This window comes from Lepidochelys kempii, chromosome 7 (assembly GCF_965140265.1).
Source record: "Lepidochelys kempii isolate rLepKem1 chromosome 7, rLepKem1.hap2, whole genome shotgun sequence".
NCBI lineage: Eukaryota > Metazoa > Chordata > Testudines > Cheloniidae > Lepidochelys > Lepidochelys kempii.
Genome location: NC_133262.1, coordinates 32,394,704 through 32,414,649, shown reverse-complemented (window position 1 = coordinate 32,414,649; position 19,946 = coordinate 32,394,704). Strand labels below are relative to the sequence as shown.

At 55.6% G+C, this 19,946-nt stretch overlaps 1 protein-coding gene across 2 annotated transcripts; it reads left to right on the top strand.

Annotated features, from left to right (window-relative positions):
* The first annotated feature begins 1,305 nt into the window (after positions 1 to 1,305).
* Positions 1,306 to 19,518, top strand: PPP2R5B (protein phosphatase 2 regulatory subunit B'beta). Of its 2 annotated transcripts, XM_073351920.1 has the most exons (14): positions 3,631 to 3,717; positions 7,099 to 7,412; positions 9,909 to 10,105; positions 10,423 to 10,524; positions 10,881 to 10,973; positions 11,608 to 11,738; positions 12,545 to 12,604; positions 12,988 to 13,096; positions 14,073 to 14,126; positions 14,210 to 14,260; positions 14,629 to 14,748; positions 15,158 to 15,285; positions 15,672 to 15,773; positions 16,325 to 19,518. In XM_073351920.1, exons 2-14 carry the CDS (start codon positions 7,268 to 7,270, stop codon positions 16,470 to 16,472), a joined length of 1,440 nt encoding a protein of 479 aa, XP_073208021.1. In that variant the 5' UTR covers positions 3,631 to 3,717; positions 7,099 to 7,267; the 3' UTR covers positions 16,473 to 19,518. The 2 variants fall into 2 exon arrangements, with proteins under 2 accessions (XP_073208020.1, XP_073208021.1); XM_073351919.1 differs by lacking the exon at positions 7,099 to 7,412 and having other exon boundaries at positions 1,306 to 3,717.
* The last annotated feature ends 428 nt before the right edge of the window (positions 19,519 to 19,946 follow it).

Genomic DNA, 19,946 nt, shown 5'->3' with positions numbered 1-19,946 from the left:
TATTTATGCAAATAAACATTGGGAAGGGAGGCATCGTTAGCCATGGTTACACTAATAACTGTTCTAACACCCATGGTGTATCATAACCACTACAAAGGAATACAGTACACAGCACTCTGCCAGAGTTAGTTGCTCTCAAAGCACACAATGAAAATTCATTAGTAAAGGTTTGGCAGCCTCTTGCAAGTGCTATTATCCCCCTTCTACAGAGGGGAGAAACTGAGGCAGTGGCAAAGCCAGGAATATAGAATGCCTCTGATCCTACTGTTTGAGACCCTGCTCCACTCCCATAACAATCAACTCTCACTCCCTGCTCCAGCCCACTAGACCACTCTCCCCTCCCAGTGCCAGGACTAGAACCCCTAGGTCCTCCTGCTCTAACCCACTAAAAAATCCCACTTGCTCCTTCCTGCATTTGAGATGCAATTTTGCCCTGGATGATTCCTGGTTTGTTCTAAAGATGATAGTGCAGGATTTCTTGGGGTTAGTGGGTGGACCCCCCATGAGATGCAGTTGTCCAGCCTCACCAGCTAGGACTGAGACCCCTTTATTCCATCTCTGGCTCTGGTGTCCAATCTCCCTTGCCATTGGTTTTGAAAGCCCCGTTGGAGTAATACAGAGGAAATGAGGTTGTAATCATGTCAGATTCAAATGATTAATGCTAATGTTCCCAGGGCTGGAGACAGGCACTCTCCGACTGCAAGGCCGAAACCTCCTTACATGCCTGGCTTGAAGCCATCAGAAACCTTGCAGGCGCTCTGTTCTGGGAATGTCCCCGTGCAATCGTGTGAGAGCTGCAAGTGACACTACAAATGTGTGAGGAGCTCTGCCGGCATGTGTGAACAATTCCTCCTGCAACGAGGCAAGCAACTCCTGGAATAACTGAGCGACCCCTAGTGCAAACGCGTGAGCAGTGCCCAGGGCAGCTGCTCAGCTCCTGGTGCCTCCTGTGCAAATGGGCCCCGGTGACAGCTGCAGTCATGTCACTTGAGCAACACCCTGGTGCACCAATATGGGCAATTCCCCGTGCAAGCAACAGAGCGAGCAGCTCTTGAAGGTGCAAAAGGTGTGAACCGTAGGAGCAACCCCTAGTGCAACTGAACGCTACCTGCGGAGCACCTCCCAGCCCAGCCGGGAACGCCCTGTGCCTTTAAAACTGGGCCGAGTCCTGCTCTCAGCCCAGCCAATGGCCGCTGGGGGTGACATCATCCTACAGCAATGACGCAGGTTCTATTTTTAAGGGACCAATGGGTTGGCCGGAAGGGCGTCACGTGGCCCCGAGAGGTTACTTAATGTCAGCCTAATGAACGGTGCAGCATCAAAGAGAGGCAGCGGAGGCTGCTGCCTGGGGAGGGGGGGGGCCTCGCGGGACCAGGGGGTTGGCGCTGCCTGGGCCGGGATCCCATGCACCGAGCTGGGGAGCTGCTGCATCCAAGCCCCTGACCTCGGCCCCAAGCCATCGGCTGCTCCCTGGATCCGCACAGGCTGAGCTGCAGAGCGGCGGGGGAGCTGGTCCATGAGGCTGCAGGCATCCCCGGTGGGGCAGCCCCCAGGAAGAGAAGACGAGCCGCCCGCCTCACCTTAGCTTCCATACTGCGTTGCGAGGAGGGGGCCTCGGGTTGTTTTTTGCAAGCCCCGGTTGCACTTGCCTCTGGGGAGGGTGGGAGCGGGACAAGAAGGGAGGAGGCCTCGGTCTCTGCATTGCAACAAGGGCAGGCTTCGCAACGGGGGCTGTCATTTATTCAGTTTGCTTGACTGTTTACGAGCTTCCCAGCAGGGCAGCGTGTTGGGGAGGGAGCCATGGTAAGATGAGTCCAGAGTCTCTCCAGAGCCGTGAACTTGCCACCTGAGGAAGGCAGCAGGGAGGGGAGCAGGTGCGAGAGTGACCCCCAGTCTTTCCCCCCCTGCACAGAGATCTCTTGCTTTCAGTGCATCTGGCCATAGGTTGGGGGATGCAACTTGGTGCAGAATGACCCATCTGATGCATCAGTGGCTATCTCCCCCCTGTGCTCCCCAAACCTGCAGCAGGTGACCCTGTTGGAGATGATTATATGACTGGTGACCCTCCTTTTTCCCCTCCCAGGACACAAATTTCCTCCTTCCTTTCCGACCCTTGGATCCTGTCCGCGTCAGAGAGAGACCGGAATCTCCTTCCAATTTTTTATAGTAGTTACATTTTTGTGTGTGTGTGAAATCCTAGATCTGTTACATTTTGGCTTAAATATCGTGGCTTGGCTCTCTCCAAAGGGACAGAAGCTGCCTAGGTAGAGGGCAGAGGGGATTGAGCTACTTACAGCATCCTTAAGCCATAAGCTTTGCCAGTGAATGGAAGATAGTGCGTGTGTGTGTGTTGTTTGTTTGGTGCATGGGTCTGATTTTTTTTTTAAGGATAAAGTCTTCCATTTAGTTCGGAAAACAAGCTGGGTAGCTGTGGGCACAGTGCTGTAAAAAGCGTTTACATTTATCTTCCCCATAGTGACAGCAGGGTGGGGAACTGCAGTCTGTGTCATTTAGCAACTTCCCCCTTTGTAAAGTTTTTGCTGCTTGGATGGGGGTGGCAGGTCTTATTGGTGTGTGCAATTTACTACATTGCTGCTAAATTCAGGGGTTGGTGTTGCATCATTGCTTTGGCTTGGGGGTGGAGGAAGCTGAAAGCAAATGAACTTAGGGAAGTGTCTTTAGTTTTGGAAGTGATGGTTTACAAACGTGTCTTTTAAAGTCCAGTCTTAAGTCAGAGGGAGCACAATCTGGTTGGCATTGAATGCACTATTACTTAAGGGTTTGCAAAAAGGGATAGGGGTTTTGCTGCTAGAATTGCCCCCTACATTTATCCTACAGTCACCAAAGTTTGGAGGGAGCTGGTTTCAAATCCTCGTTGGCTTCTGATTCATCAGGATCACTACTGGGGGGAGGGGTGTCTGAACTGGGCTGCCTGATTCATTCCCCCTTGGAGACACGTGGGGAAGAGAAACTTGGGATTCAGAGTAAAAACACTTTGCTTTCCAAATGCACGAGGAACTTACCTTAACCCTTGCTTGAGGAACTGCCTGGATTTCAGCTGAACTCATCCTCTGCATCGGGCTGCCCGTGGAATAAATAGGTGATCCCCCACCCCTACCATTGTAGCCAATTGTGGGGCAGGTGTTTGTGTGAGGGGGATAATACCCCCTGCAGTGATTCATGCCAAAGCAGGTGTCTTGTTGGGTCTGAAACTTTGAATGTACCTGTAGACCTAAAGTAAGGCTCCAGGCCTGGAATCCTCTTGGGAATCGGAAACTGGATGATCACCTGCACCCTGCCCCAGGGCGCGAAGGGGAGCTGTGTTGGATACGTGCTGCCCTCTTGCCATGGGGTGCGTGCTGAGGATGCGAGTAGCTTATATTCCTGCCATGTTGGACACCTCTCCAGAGTGCTAACGGGCACTGCTTTACCCAGCATCCTCTTGGCTTAGCCAGAGTGGCCCTGTCTATTGGAGGAGAGGAGCCAAGTAGCTCTGATAGCTGCCTCCGCCTGCGACCATGGAGACCAAGCTGCCCCCCGCTGGCACCCCCACCAGCCCCTCATCCCCAGGGATGTCGCCTGTCCCCCCGCCTGATAAAGTGGACGGTTTCTCCCGGCGCTCCCTGCGCCGCTCCCGTCAGCGCCGCTCTCACAGCTCATCCCAATTCCGGTACCAGAGCAACCAACAGGAGCTGACACCCCTGCCCTTGCTGAAAGGTGAGTGTCGCACAGCTGGTGGGACTGGGAGTGGGACTCCTGAATTCTGTCCCAGCCCTGGGAGGGGAGTGGGGTCTAGTTGTTGGAGCAGGGGGTTGGGAGTCAGGCTTCCTGGATTCTCTTCAGCTCTGGACAAGTGCCTCCTGTGCCTCAGTTTCCCCATCTGCTCAAGGGATGACACACGGATATTTGCACAGGGCTTGTCCCATACAGCAGATAAGGGAATGCTCAGTGTGAGCATGAGACCCTTATTTCCTGTCTGCCCTGCTTAGCCCCATTTTCCCTTGTCACCCATGCCCTGTGCTTTGAGTGCCTTATTGTTATCCTGCCCTTTGTGATTCCAAACAGCATCTCATCCCCAGTGTCACCCTGCACAGGGGTCACCTGAGTGCTCTGGGGCTAAGTGATCTTGGGCTTTGTTAATGTAGGGTTTTCTAGGAGTCCTGGTGCTGTCTGTACTGGGTTTGTTATGGCAGTGTCTTTTTGGGAGCATCAAGCCTGGCTTTGCTTTTGTAGGGTTGCCTGTGAGTGTTGGTCTTTGTTATTGCAGGGTCTCTTGGGAATCCTGGGGGCTACTGCTAACTGTGCTGTAGGTCCCTTAGTGGAGCTAGGCCAGGTTTGTTGGAGGGTCGCGCTGGTTTTGTTAGTGGGTCACATGGGAGCTCTGGGCCTGGTTTTTTGTTGTTGGGCTGTGTGTGGTGGGGTTACTTGGCAATGCTGGTTGCAGTTCTCTTCTTCCCCCCCTACCCCCAGGCTGGTCTGAGCTTGGCTCTGCTGTGGTGTGTTCCCTGCCTGCTCCTGCAAAGAGGGAAGTGGCTGGAACCCCTTAGTCACCGCACCCCTCCCTCTTCCTTTGGCCCATCTGGGCCCAGTGACTCAGCCACCCTGCATGGCACAACAGGCCCCTGGGAAATGAGGCAGCCCCATGAGGACTGGTTTAGAACCAACCACAGGAAGGGGGACTGGTTGCTCAGGGGATGGGGAATGGGATATGGGCACCAGTTCCCATCTAGGCTGAGTTACTAGGACATCACTGACCTCTGATGACCATTTGGTTGCCCACAGCATGAGATGAATTTGCCAGGTCCCAGCCTGGCTCCAAGCAGGACATGTGGCTACACTGCACAGCCAGTTCACTCAGGACACAGAGCTAGGCTGGCCCTATCCTGTTAGTTTCCAGTCTGCAATGGCAGGGGTGTGATGCTGATGCCTCCCCTAACAGCACTGGCAGCTCCTTGAGCCCTCCATGCCCTTAGTTCAAACCTTCCCCTTCCTTACTTCTTTGGGAGTCTCTAGCCCCTGGCCTGCTAGACAGTCCCAATCGCCTTAGCATCCCGTGGCGGGTTAGGACTTGGGAGGAGTTCTGGTACTGGATCTGGGGATGGGGGGAGGATCTTTTGGGGTGTCGCACCATCATTGAAGTCCTTAGTGGGGGGCAGGCCCCCATGGGCAGGGAGGTGTCCCATAGGGGTCACCGCTTATAGCGGCAACTGTTCCCTGGTCATCTAGTGCTTGTTGTGTTCAAGCTGCCATGTTGCATCAGACCCATGGGCCCATCTAGTCTGGCCTAGTATCTAGACTTCACTCCCTGAGCTGGGGATAGAACTCTAGAGCCCTGACTCCCAACCCACGCACCCACCCGCTGTAACCATTGGACCCCACTCCACTCTCAGAGCTGGGAATAGAAGTCTGACTCCCAACCCCCACCCCCGAACCTGCTAGACCTTCCTCCCCCCTCAGTACAATGCTGGGTGTTTGCTTGGTTTCTCTAAGTGCCTTTTGGAGCCAGCAGCCAAATTGATGCTGAGTGTCTCCCTGGGAACCTTTCCAGATACCCACTGGCGCTCTCAGTGGCTGCGGGGGGGGGAAGGGGGGCGGTTATGTGTGTGGGAGCCCAGAGCTGTAATAGAAGGGGGCTGCAAGTCAATGTCAGACACCAGTCTGGTATAACTGATCTGGCCACACATGTACCTGGGTTTGATTTGCCATGATTCTCATGGGCCCTTCTGAGCCGACTTCAAGCAGGCCGGGATCAGTGTGCAGCCGACCTTCGCACCTGGGGCTAGCGAGAGGATCCCCCATGCTGTGGCCAAAGTCAGACTGTGTCATAACTCGCTGGCGACTGCCCTCCGACCAGATTGGATGGTGAGCTGAGGGCTTTGCCGCACATTGGCTTGGCAAGCTCCACATCTGCTAAGAAGCCCTGGGCTAGGGTAGCAGGGGAGCTGTGGGTTGGGATAGAGGAGCCCCAGCGGAGCTCCGTGCATATGTGAGCTCAGCTCTGCAATAGCAAGAAGCTCTTTAAGCTCCAGAGGTTTAAAAACACAGTGTGGGATTTGGCTTCCCACACGTCTGCCACCCGTGTCGGGGGATCCCTTGGGCCTTCCACAGATCACGTCTTTACCCCCACGCTGCAATCCCAGCCCTGTAGGCTTCTCTGTTCAGAGCTGCCTGGAGGCTGGTGCTGCTAGCTGCATGGAGCTGTCACTGGGGGCTTAAGTGAGACCAAGGAGGGAGTGGGACTGAATGGCCTTCTCCTCTAGGAGGCCCAGGCTCAGGTCTGGCCCCAGGGTGGGAGGACTGGCTGGCTCAGGGACGAGGAATGGGACATGGGGCCTTTCCCCTCCAGGCGCCACCATCTTTGCTCTGAGTTGCTTGGTGGCCTCTTCCTGGAGTGAATTTGTCAAGTCTCAGCCTGATTCCAAGCTGGGAGGGGAGTTTGTGCCACCCATCAGTCTGCACCTTCAGTGGTTGAGGCCCTGGTGGTGAATTCAGCCTCCCTTCCCTTAGAAACCCCCCAGCTTCAGTGTTCAACATCCCCCACTGCCTGACTTAAAGATCTCGCCTGTCAATCCCTGCCCCCCAGTGCCAGCTGTGCCCCTGATATCTTCCGGGGACGGGGGCAGAGCTGAAGGGCAAGGAGGCACTGGTGGCAGAATTTGGAGATTGGAAGGTGGTAGGGGAGATGTGCTCCATCTGTGTCCAGCCTGGAGGTGCAGGTGAATTTCTGTAGGTCTGTTTTATTGGGTCTCCTGTTTCTCTCCCTGCCCAGAATGGAACATGAGGCACCAGAGCTGCCTGGCAGGCAGGCAGGGAAGTGAATCCTGGGGACTTCAGGGACAGTGCCTTGCTTGTGTCTGGGGGAGCAAGGGCTTCTGCTGGGTCTAGATCATGGGGCTTGGGGAGCCAGGTTCTCTCTCTTGGCTTCAGGGGACCTGGTCCCAGCTGTGTCTCTGGCTGGGGCTGCCTCATGAGCTGCTGTCTCCACCTGGAGGCAGGAAATTGTCTGCCTTGGGAGACAGCTCTGGGAGGAATATGGGCATCATCTCCTCCTCCCCCACATCTGGCCTTATGTTCCCTCCCCTCCTCCCTGCTTCCCAGGGCTCTGGATGCTGCTGCTTCATCTCCAATCTCTGCTGCTGTGGAGACTGGTCCTGTGGGGCTTCCTACCCACTAGCCTCCCTGAGGAGAGAACCAGGAGTGGGCTTGCTGAACCAACTCACTGCTGCTCTTCAGTCCTGACCCACTGGCAGCCCTGGCTCTGCTGCTGATGCGTCTCAGTCTCAACCTGCAACACCTTCTACTGTGTCAAATGCCGTGTTTGTCTTTCCTGCCCCAGATGCACCTCCCCTGGCCCGGCGATTGTCAGGAGTGGCCAGTGCCTATATTCACAGCCAGGTCCATGGAGGCAAAAGGCCAGTCTTGCAGCAGAACCTCCCACTATCCCACCTGCCTGACCAGGACCCCCCGCCCCGCCACAGGGTCTCCCCACTGTTATCCCAGCCTCATGTGCTCTAGCTGTGCTTCCACATGTTGCTAGAATACTGAGGGCATCACAGGCAGGGGCTGTGCCAGTCCCAGCCCGGCCGCTGGTGGGGGTGGGGGCTGCCTGTTCTTGCTGATCAAAGCTGATGCCAGTGCCATCTCCCCAGAGAGCTGTTGGGGCTGAGTAGCGTCTTGAGTTCAGAGTGGAACCTAGATATGGGGCTGGGGAGAGGCTCTGACGTTTGGAGACCAAGGGGTGTGGAATCCGAGATCATCTCTTCACAGAATTTACTGGGGCTCTGCTAGATTCCTTGCCCCACTGTTTTTAGGGACTCTATTCTGAGGGGGGCTGTAATCTGTGTGTTGAGGGAAGTGCACTGGGGCAACTTTCCCTGTTGGCCTCAAATGGAGATCCATGGGGGTTCTTTAAGAAAACCAGAGACAGCCTGGAAGTTTTGTTGCAGGGTCCCTGGTTGTCTTGGGGCTCCCTGCTGCACACCAGGTCTGAGTGGCTGTAGGGGCAGGTTGCATGGAGTCTAATGGCTAGAGCACGAGGACTCCGGGGTTCTATTTCTGGCTCTGCCACTGACCATAAGCAAGTTTCTTCCCCTCTCTGTGCCTCAGTTTCCCCCTCCCACCCTGTATCTTTTTGACGGAGGTCTTCAAGGCAGGGACTGTCTCTTGAAAGTCTGTTCAGTGCCCAGCATGACAGGCCCCTGATCTTGGAGGGGTTGGGGGCTCTGTGCAGTGCTACCATCATACCCGTAATTATTCCTGGTTCACAGGTATAAATCCCAGCTCAGGTAGACATACATGGGCTAGCTCTGCTTGAGCAAGAGCCTAAAAGTAGCAGCGTGGCTGCAGCGACTTGGGCTGGCTACCCTAGTACATGCTCAGGTTGTTGGGCAGTATTGTACTCTCTTGGCTAGTCCAGGCTGCCACCAAGGTCGCACTGCTATCTTGCTAGCTCAAGCTCTGTCTGCCTGAGCGGGGAAGCACCCTCTCACCTGCTGTGTAGATGTGTCCTGTGTCACAGCTCCTCCAAGGAGGTCATTAATGGTGTCTGCGTCCTGTCCTGAGGTGATATGTACCCAGTCAGTATGGGGATAGTTGAAAACGTCCCCATTATTATTGGGGTTTATATTTTTGTTGCCTCTTTAATCTCCCTGAGAATTTTGCAGTCATGGTCACCATCCTGGTCAGGGGGTCGGTAGTATATTCCTACTGCTATACTCTTATTACTCAAGCATGGGATTTCTATCCCTAGAGATTCTGTGGGACAGTTTAATTAATTTAAGGTTTGTACTATGTCTATCACATATAGTGCCACTCCCCCACCAGCACAGCCTACTGTCATTCCTGTATATGTCCCGGTTACTACCATGTCCTGTTGATTATCACCAGTTCACAAAGTTTCTGTGATGCCTATTATATCAATATGCTCCTTCAATACAAGGCACTCAGGTTCATCCCTTCTGACCTTAGAATCTGTGACCCTGAGTCACCACAAAACCCAGTGTTTAACTTCTTCATTGGTGTTAAACAGGGCTTGGATTGTTAATTATTTGCATTGTAGTAGTGTCTAGGAACCCTAGTCATGGACCGTGGCCCCATTGCATTGGGTGCTGTACAGACACAGAGCAAAGACTGTCCCTGCTGTCACGTAACATGGGAAGGGAACAGCTTGATGTGAATGGACTTTTCATGCCAAAGGGATTTGCAGACAGGGAGACACCCCTGGGGAGAGCTCCCTAGAGCAGGGACTATGGTGATTCTCAGCAAACCCCCAGCACAGTGAATTGGCTTGGGGTTTACCTTCCCTTTGGCTGTTCTCCCAGGGTTAGGGCTTGGGGCTAAGCCCCATCACCCATCCACCTAGGACTGAACCACTTCATGCTGGGGGCTGATGTTTGCGCAGTGCTGACTTCCCTTTCCCCAGATGTGGGAGTGCTGAACCCCCCTCCCCAATGGGAATCGTACCACTTCATCCTGATGGCATGCTCAGCGTTGCACCCCAGCCATGTGGGAATGTACCATTCTATACTGGGGAGGGTGCAGTCCATGTGGGATTGTAGCCCTTTACACTAGGGGTGCATGCTTGGCTCTGAAACCCCAGCCCACGGTGGATTGTACCATTGTCTGGTGAGGTGGTGTGGTGTTGGGGCCAACCCACCAGTCCATTTGGGATTGTATCACTTTGGGGGGGTATGTGCATATGTTGTCAGGGCTAAGTCCCCCCCCCCCCATGGGATAGTGTCACTTTGTGGGGGGGGTGTCGGTGTCAGGGCTAAGTGGAAGTCCATGTGGGATTGTACCACTTTCCCATGGGCGGGGGGGTGTTGTCGGGGCTAAGCTTCCAATCCATGTGTGGCTTTGCATCACTTTGTGGCGGGGGTGTCCTTGGTGCTGATGCCCCCTTTCTGCAGACGTGGCGGTGGCGGAGCTGCACGAGCTGCTGTGCAAGAAGCTCCAGCAGTGCTGCGTGCTCTTCGACTTCCTGGACTGCGTGGCCGACCTCAAGGGCAAGGAGATCAAGCGGGCTGCGCTCAACGAGCTGGTGGAGTGTGTGGCCACCAACCGTGGCATCCTCATTGAGCCCGTTTACCCCGAGATCATCAAGATGGTGAGGGAGCAGGGCCAGGTGCCAGGAGGGAAATGGGGTCTGATGGGCTAGAGTTGGGCCTGGGAGCCAGGACTCCTGGGTTCTAACCCCAACTCTGGGAGGGGAGTGGGGTCTAGTGGGTTTGGGGGGGTGGGTGTGGGGGGCTAAGAGCCAGGACTCCTGGGTTCTGTGCCTTTTTCCATTGCTCAAAGAGCAGGTCAGTGGCATTCTGGGTGGGACTGACTCCAGTGGAGAATGGGGGTTGGAATAGGCTGGTTGGGGGTAGTGGTGGGGGGGGTTCTACAGACCCAATTGACCCCCCTTTCTAATCTTTCCAGATCTCAGTCAACATCTTCCGGACACTCCCACCCACTGAGAACCCCGAGTTTGACCCTGAAGAGGATGAGCCGAACCTGGAGCCCTCCTGGCCCCATCTCCAGGTGAGACACCCCTCAGGGAGAGTGTGGCAGGAGGGCAGGGGTCTGGTGCCACTGGGGGCTGCAGGATTCGATCTTGCTGCCCAGAGAGGCAGCAGAATATAGTCACAGTTGGGGCTCCTACCCAGAGTTGGCAGCACTCCCATCCAGCTGGCTGCAGGGCAGGGATTGGGGGAGGGGCACAATTTCTAGCTCTGCATCTAGGCTGGACTCCCTGCCATTCTTAAGGAGGGTGCGTACTTATGGGCAATGGAGCAGGGCTATGCCACAGAGTTGGGTGGCAAGGTGCAAGGATGAAAATACTGTCTGTTGTGGAGAGCCACCGTGCATCCAGCAGTGTTCTAAATTCTCTTGCTCAGCTGGTCTACGAGTTCTTCCTCCGCTTCCTGGAAAGCCCTGACTTCCAGCCCTCTGTGGCCAAACGCTACGTCGACCAGAAATTTGTGCTGATGGTGAGTGGTGCCTGGGAAAGCAGCTGGATTGGGGGGACCGAGGAATATTGGGGGAGTGGAAGATCATGAGAGGCTGCTGCTGTTGGTCTGTTGCAGCATGAGGAGTCAGTGGGGTGGGGGTAATGGCTGCTTTGAGTCCCCTCCCTCCAGGGTTCTACATTCAAGGGGTCCCTTGGCCTGGGTGGTGGGAGCCTGGCTCCTAGCTAGGGTGCTGCAAGTTTGCTGACTCTTGCCCTGACTGGGCTCCAAACCTTCATTATGATGGGGCACTTTGGCTGGCAGCAGACACACACCCCCAGAACTGGACAGGTTCATTAGGAGCAGTACCCCCTGTGGTGGGTGCGTGGAGTGAGGGGGCTTCACCCACTGCAGCCGATCCTAGGCTGGGGAAGCAGGCAGGAGTGGGTGGGCATGCTTAGAGCAGATCTGGGTCGGTTCCGAACCTGCCGGGGACAAACTAATCATTGCACCTACTGTCTGCGATGGGGGAGGATGGGTCATCTGTGGGATACCAGGGTTGGGGGGAAGAGCTAACTCCCCCCGGGGATATTCAGGCTGGATGTTGAGATGAAGGTTGGCGGGGGTGGGGCAGGTTGCAAGGTCGTCTGTGGGACCCTCTCCCCTGCCCCCCCAGCTGCTGGAGCTGTTTGACAGTGAGGACCCGCGGGAGCGTGAGTACCTCAAGACCATCCTGCACCGGGTCTATGGCAAGTTCCTGGGACTGCGTGCCTACATCCGCAAGCAGTGCAACAACATCTTCCTGCGGTGAGCCCCCCAGGCAGCGTGGAGCCTGCTAGGGGGCAGAGGTCCCCTTCCAGCCAGTCTCAAGCCAGGCACTCTGACCTAACCAAGGAGCATGGGCTACCATGGCACTCCAGGAAGTCCCTCCTGGGGAGGGTGGGACTTCCTGGGGGGTGGTGATTTGTGGCCAGTGGTGGGATTCCCTGGCATCATGATTCTTTCGGGGGCAGGAGGGTGGGACTTCCTGGAAGTATGTCCCCAAAGCATATAAAGCCCTGCCCCCCCATCCTCTCGTGGTTGGCAGGTGCCTGAGTTGTGTCCCCTGGTCTCAGAGGGGGCAGGGCCCTGAATTCCACCAGTTACCCAGGTCTCCCCCTGCTCTATGGGGGATGATGTGCCCTGACAGGGCTTTGCCCCATATGCCCAGTATGTGTGGTGAGGCTGGGGAAATCACCCCCTAAGTTTGACCATGGGGTTGGGATGACCAGTAGAGGGTTACTGTGACTCAGGGTGCCCATCAGGGAGCAGTGTACTGCCTGCAAAGCACAGTCTCCCTGGGAGCGTTCTCCAGTTGCTCTGGGCTGAAGCTGGTACTGAAGCCATGGGGGGGCACTAGCCTGCCCACAGCAGCCTCCCCTAGACCCCCACCCCCTCCAGAATTCACGGCACCTGTTTCCTCCCCACCACGCTGCTGGCAGGGCTGGCTCCCTCCCCCTACCACATATGGGGGTCCAAGGGGTGAGTGCTCCAGCAGGGAGTTGGGGGTTAGTAAAGAGGCATTGGAGGCATTTTCATCTCTTACCTCTTTCTCTCCCCCCCCCCCCCCCAAGGTTTATCTACGAGACGGAGCATTTCAATGGTGTGGCCGAGCTCCTGGAAATCCTGGGCAGGTAATGGTTGGACATGGGGACAGGTATGCAGGGGTGGGGGGTGCACATTGGTGGGGTGGGGGATGCCCAGCCTTACAGGCCCATGATCTGTTTTCTGGAAATCAGTAGAGGGTGCCCATAAGGATTCAGCCCTCCCCAGGGGGCATCCCCCACCAGTAACCATAGAGTAGCCACCAGAGCACCTTGTATCCTCCCCCCAGAGGCTGCTGGGGTCTAGGGCTCCCTCTCCCCCATCCTACCACACCCCACAGTTTATCCCATCCCACACCCAGATGGAGCCAGCACAGCTCCAGCTCCCCGTCAGCTGCTGGATCCTGATCTCCATCCCCCAAGTTGTGTGTGTGTTTGTGTCACCACCTGTCCCTCCTCCCTTTAACCTGCAGCATCATCAATGGCTTCGCCCTGCCCCTGAAGACTGAGCACAAGCACTTCCTGGTGCGGGTGCTGATCCCCCTGCACTCGGTCAAATCCCTCTCCATCTTCCATGCCCAGGTAAGTGCCACCCCCCTTCTGGGAGTGGCCCTGCAGTCTGACCTTTCACCTCCAGGTCAGATAAGGGGTCACCTCCAGGGGCGGGAGCTGCAGGAGTCTGCTCCTGAAATTGTGCAAGGAGTAAGTGATCCTCAGGGAATGGGCTGGTTCAAGGGGGCAGAGAATGGGATACAGGGCCTCTACCCTGTCAGAGGGTCTGGCTCTCATCTGGGAGATTGAAGAGTGGTCTCAGTGATCATGCCCTAGTGCAGCAGCTGTGCGGGGGACCCCTGTGCCGTTCTGTCCAGGTCAGCACTGCCTTTAGCCCCTCTGAGATTTGATTTCCCCTGCCCTCCCCATCCCCCCTGCAGTTCCAGGCATTGGAAGTTGCCTCATTACTGCCCCCTTGTGGCTGCCTTATGTCTGTTGGCATAAAGCTGGGATAGTGTCAGTCATGGATAGGGGCCTACCAAATTCATGGTCCGTTTTGGTCAATTTCATGGTCATACGATTTAAAAAATCAAAAATTTCATGATTTCAGCTATTTAAATCTGAAATTTAATGGTGGTGTAATTGTAGGGGTCCTGACACAAAGGAGTGGTAGGGGGGTTGCAAGATTATTGCGGGGGGGGGGGGAGGGGAAGGTTGTGTAGTACAGGGTAAAAGATCGGATATCATGGTCTGTGATGTGTTTTTGATGGCTGTGAATTTGGAAGGGTCTTAGTCATGGACCCTGCTGATGGGAATCTTACCTCTTGAGGGAGGGGGTGGGCGAAATCTGCAGGTTGGGAGGGATCTCGGTCAGGTGCTGCATGTGGGATGGGCATGGGGAACAGACCGTCTGGGTTCTAGTATTTAGGTGGTGTGGGGAGCCCTGTCTCAGATGCTTCCACTGCCTGCTGGTGGGGATCTGAGCTCAATGGGCTAGGGAGGAATCTAGGGGGTGGGGACCAGTGCAGGGGCTCCGTTTCTGATGCCACCCCACTTCCCCTTGCAGCTGGCGTACTGCGTGGTACAGTTCCTGGAGAAAGATGCCACCCTGACGGAGCATGTAAGTGCAGCCCCATGGTGGGGGATGCGATCCAGGGCCCAGTGGCTCTCCTCTCTAACCCTACCATGTCCCCCTCCCCACAGGTGATCCGGGGACTGCTGAAATACTGGCCGAAGACCTGCACTCAGAAGGAGGTGGGGCTGGGGCTGGGTTAGGGGCCTGCTAGCGGGAAACAGGCAGACATGGGGACCTGGAGGGTAGGGTTGTGGGGAAGGGCATTGGTGAGGAGCATCTGTGCACTGCATAGGGGCCTAGAGGGATGTGGGGCGGGGGGTGAAAGACTGGATAGCACTGGATGGGGTAAAGAATGGGTATTGGGGGATTTGGGGGCAGGCACAGTGGGTGGCCATTGTTGGGGGGATGCTTGTTGGGTGTGGGGAGACATGGTCTGTGGGGATCAGGGAGCACACAGTGTGGGGTGTGACCTGGGTGGGTTATCGAGGGTGCCTCTCCTAGCCCTGTAGCTCACAGGGGGAGATTTGCCTCTCCCCATACCCGGCAGGTGATGTTCCTGGGAGAGATTGAGGAGATCCTGGATGTGATTGAGCCCTCGCAGTTTGTCAAGGTGCAGGAACCGCTCTTCAAACAAATCGCACGCTGCATCTCCAGCCCCCACTTCCAGGTGTGTGCAGGCTGGGGGGTGGGGCCTGAGCTCAGGGTGGGGCCTAGACCCCTCATGAGTCTGGGGTCTGGGGCTTTCCCCATCAGGGTTCTAGGACACCAAGGGTCACTGCCCCCAATTAGGGGCTGGGGAGGGGGTCCAGACTTAGTCAAGCTAGGGCTCCCTGAGTCTGGGCTGGTCCTGAATCCTGGGTCCCCCACCCCAGTTTGGGGGCTGAGGGGGTCAGGGTTGTTGGTGCTGAGGTCCTTTCCTCAGGCTTGGGGTGCAGTCAAGGCCCCTGCTGGTGGGGATCAGACTCCCAAAAAGGGCGGCCCCCAGCACTCATTCTAGGTGGTAGGGGAGGTGAGTGGGGTTGGGAGGGTGCAAGGCTGGGCAGCCCCAGCACTCACCCTGTCTCCGTTGTCCCCAGGTGGCAGAGCGGGCTCTGTACTTCTGGAACAACGAATATATCCTGAGTCTGATTGAGGACAATTGCCACACGGTGCTGCCTGCTATCTTTGGCACCCTCTACCGGGTCTCCAAGGAGCACTGGAACCAGTGAGTGTGTGTGGGGGACATGTCTCAGCTGCCTGCCCTCTAGCCCCTGCAGGGCTCCAGGCACTGGGGATCCCTCCTCTCTGGGGAGTCTCTCCTCCTAGGGTCTTGCTGTTCTCCCCAACCCCTCCCCTGCTGTGTAAGGAACACAGGGTGGTTGGGGGGGCATTGGGGAACTGGGGTGAGGAGCCTGGGCGGGGGGCTGTGAAGTGGGCATCTTGGCAAACTCCAAGATGCTTTGCAGGGCTGTGGGGGGTGAGCATTGTGGCAAGCGCCAGGATGCGTTGAGGGAAGAGGTTGGTGGGTTCCCTGGGGCAGGGAATCCAACATAGGGCTGGCACCTGAAACCAGTCAGGGTCTCACCTCTCCTCCCTCCCCCATGCCCACAGGACAATCGTCTCCCTGGTCTACAACGTGCTCAAGACCTTCATGGAGATGAATGGGAAACTCTTTGATGAGCTCACGGCCTCCTACAAGGTGGAGAAGCAGCAGTGAGTGGGGGCCAGGTGTTGGAGGGAATGTGGGGCATCCAGATGTTGGAATGGGGGCCAGTCTCCTCCCCCCATGTCCTTAGGGCCAGCTCCCTCTATGCAGGAGTCCCACAGGGATTCTGGGAGAGGTGGGCACTGCTGCCCAGTCATGTGACCCACTGCCTGGCATTCCATAGGCCATACCTGTCTCTTAGCCCTTGCACAGAGTTGGGCTGGCAGCCGGGGAGTGAGGAGCCCCCAGTCAGTTTAGAGTAAGCGCCCCCAGCAGTGTGCAGAAGTGGAAGGCCAGAGGATGCTGCCGAGTTATGCTGGTTGTCCCTGCACAATGCCCTTGGGTGGTGCTCCCCTCATCTTGGCCTGGGTTTCCCGAGGGCATGCCCCATCCCCCACAATGCCCTGGGGCGCTCTGAGGCCATCTTGGCCTGGGTTTCCCTAGGGCTTCTCCAGAGCTCCTCTGAGGGCGTTTGACCCCAGGTGCTGCCTTGGGTTATCGGCAAGGGGCCAAGTTGGGTACCGCCTTCCCCCCTCACTCTGCCACCCTGTCTCTGCAGGGAGCTGAAGAAGGAGAAAGAGCGTCAGGAGCTCTGGAAGCAGCTGGACGAGCTGCAGCTGAAGAAGCTGCAGGGTCTGGAGGAGGCGCAAATGAACCGACTCAATCTCCAGCACAGCCTGGGCTTGCAGGGTGGCAACAAGAGTTAGAGAGATGCCCAGCCGGCCACCAGCCCCTCCCCTGCCCAGCCTGTGCCAAACCAGAGCTGGCCCCTCTGTGCTGCAGGAGCCCACGGGCCCCCCAGCCATCGCCATCCCCATCCTACCAGGGACACGGATCCAAAACAGGACTGGAGGGGGGCACCCCTGCTTCAGCAATTGCACCCCACTTGGGCTGGCACTTCTCATCACATCTCCATGGTGTACACTTAACACATCACCCCACGTGACCTCTGTGGGTCCTAGCTGGCACAGGGGCATGTTGTTGGCGGTAGCCCCAGTGCCTCCCATTCCTTAGTGGTGCAGGGTCCAGCCTCAGCCCCTTGCCAAAGGGGCAGGGCCAGGCTACGTCTTGGGGTAGGAGCAGGGTAGGGATGCAGTAGGCTGCAGGGGCACGGGACCTCTGGTGAAGGGGTCCCCATGGCTGCTAGGGACAGGGTGAGTTGCTTGGCAATCAGCCTGTCTCCGTTGTTCTGGTCCAGGGAGCCACCTCTGTTTGGCATATGGGATATAACAAGGGGTTAGATGGGGGACCCAGCTTAGCTAATCCCAGTGCAAGCTGAACCCCCAGCCCCCCACCACACTGCAGTGGCTTGTGGCTGGCTCTGCTGTAGGGGCCGGATGGGGGGGCTCTGTGTTTCCTAAAGCAATAGACCCTCCTGTTCCAACCTAGGGCTCCTAATGTAAGAGGGGAGGGAGTAGAGCTCCTTTTGAGAGGCTGGGAGTTCAGTTCCTGCCCCCCTCCCCCTCTGTGGGATGAGCCTGGAGGTGGTGAGACTGAGCTGCTGTGATGGGAAGGACTCTGAAAAAGATCAGCTGAGACTTACATTAATCCTCCTCCATTTGTCCCTTGGCTCATTACCGCCCCTGGGGCAGATCCATCTCTCAGCCCTGGAGCTTGCTCCCCAAAACTTGGCAGTTAGCTTAGTGGGGCACTCTCTTAGCTCCCCTTATTCATCATTGCACCCCACTTCACTCCCCTATAGAAACAGCTTGGGGGAGATCTCCCCCCTCCAATACATTGGGGCACCCCACAATCCTGATCCATACATCCGCGCACCCCACAATCCTTCCCATTTCCACCCCATCTCAGTCTCCCGCACAAACAGCGTGGGGAAGATCCCCCTCTCCTATATATCTGTGCACAATCCTGACTGCCCTGCACAAACATACTTAGGGGAGATTCCCCTGTCATACCCCCCATGCCCCAATGGAAACCAGGCTTCTATGGGATCCTGTTTTCTCCCCCCGGCCTCCATTGCTGCTCCAACAGGCAAATGTATCTCCCCTAGCACAAATGCCTCAATAGCAGAGATGTTGGAGGGGTCTGTGTAGTGCCCTCAGGTTCAGGACCAGCAGCCATGGATGTGGCAGCTCAGAGGACAGAAGGGATTGTTAGTGGGGAGGCAGGAGTGGAGGGCCTGTTGTCAGCCACTATCTGATTTTTTTTGTACACTGCTAAGGGACAGAGAGGGAAGCAGCTGGAGAACTGGATCTGGGGTCCATGGGTATGTGAGGGTGGGGGTACCCCTCCCTGGAGATGGGGGTGGTGCAGAAAGGCAAGGAAGAGAGCAGCCTTACAGCCCTGCAAAGCTAATATCAATCTCCCCTGCCTCTTCCTCCCAGTCCTCTTGGTTCAGCTCTTGGGGGTACATTCCTTCTTGCCATGACCCCTCCCCGCAGCAGCTGTCAGCTGCTACTGTCACTTTAAAAGTTTGCTTCCTTCTTCCTTTTCAATTTCCCTTGGAAACATGGGTCAGTCTATTCAAAACATCCCCTCCCCCCATGGTGCACTCTATCCTGCAGCATTCCCCAGATGGTAGCGTCAGTATACCCCCTCCCTGTTTAGATGGTATGGTCCATTCTGCTCCATTTCCTTAGGGAGTGATCAAGTTGAACCAACCCCTTTTCCAGCTTGGAGCCTTGATAGACTGTACCATCTGGGGAAATAAAGGGATGAGATGAAGATTACTATTTGATGTGGTCTTTGAGTGGCTTGTACCATCTGGAATCGATTGTTACATCTTTGGGGCTAAAGAGGGAGGGGTCTGCATAGGCCCTGCCATGGAACTGGGAGAAGGGTGTTAAATAGGCTGTGCCATCTCAGGAGATAGGGGAAACGGATTTAGGACTGTTTCATTCTGGGAGCAGGGAGAACTGTATAGATGATCATTGCTGGGTTGGGGAAGTTAAACTTGACTTTTCCAAGTCTAGCAATTGGGTGTGGGGTGGAGAATAGACTGTGTGGTCACAGGGCAAGGGAGGTTGGACTCAGCATTCCAGCACTGGGAAAGGGATAAGTGCATAGTTTCTATTATATTAAAGGGGGTGAGCTGGATGGAACCTGCCATTGCGGGGGTGGGGGCAGTTGACTGCTCTGTCTCACATTGAATGGACTACACCATTTGACTGGGTGGATGGTAATGTATCTCATGGGTGAGAAGGAGGGGCCTGAATAGACTATGCCATTTGAAGGGGGTGTTGAATAGACTTACCATTTTGGGGCGTGGGGGTTGAAAAATTCCCATTTCTAGTCCTGCTGAGCCCATGCTCTTGCATCTCCAATGTCTTAATTTTCTTCCCATCTTTGAGTGCCGGCGCTGGCCAAAAGGCATCCCGGGTATCACATCGTGCCCTCAATACTAGGCATGACTTAAAATATTTTACAGTTCCCTGGGGGGTTTGTTATTTTTTTAATTACTATTTTATTGGTGGGAGTAGTGGGATATTTTTAATTTAAACCTTAATTTATTTGTAGCAACTCACACCATATGGTGACTGTAGTAACCGGGTGCACAATTGTTGTCTCTTAGATACAGCGGCGACTTAGTTACCATGAGAGGGAATTGGGGTTGGGGATGGACACCAGGGGTTATTTTTGAGGGAGGAGGAATTCAGGGGGAGGGGTGGAGTGAAAAACAAGAAGTTAAATTACTATATTTAAGATAATTTGGTTTAAAGCTACCCTCTCTCTTCTCCCCCCTTATTTTTGTTTGCTGGATAAGTCTGTATTCAATAAAGAGATACTTTCATGTCACTGGGCTCTGCAGATTCCATTCACAAAGTGTTAGGCTGTGAAGGTGGGAGAAGGGGCATGTAGGTGGGGACTGGGAGTCAGGACACCTGGGTTCTTTTCGCAGTCACTGATTTGTTCTGTGACCTTGGGCAGGTTGCAGATCACGGAGTTCTCTTGCTATGTAAAATACACTCACCACAGCTGGTGGCAGTGTTAATTGCTGGGTGGCAGTAGATGAGGGCAAAGTATTAACTGCTCATTGGGCAAAGAGAGAAACATGAGTTGAAAAGCCGGGTGGGAAGAGCACTAGGCTTTCCCCATCCAAAGCTGGCCATAGAACTCTGGACTCAGAGTTCCAGTCCTCCCCTCTCCCCCCCCCGCCCCCCAGCCTTCACAATTGGTGACTGGGCTGGGACTGGAGGGGAATCTGTATATGAGCAGCATATGGA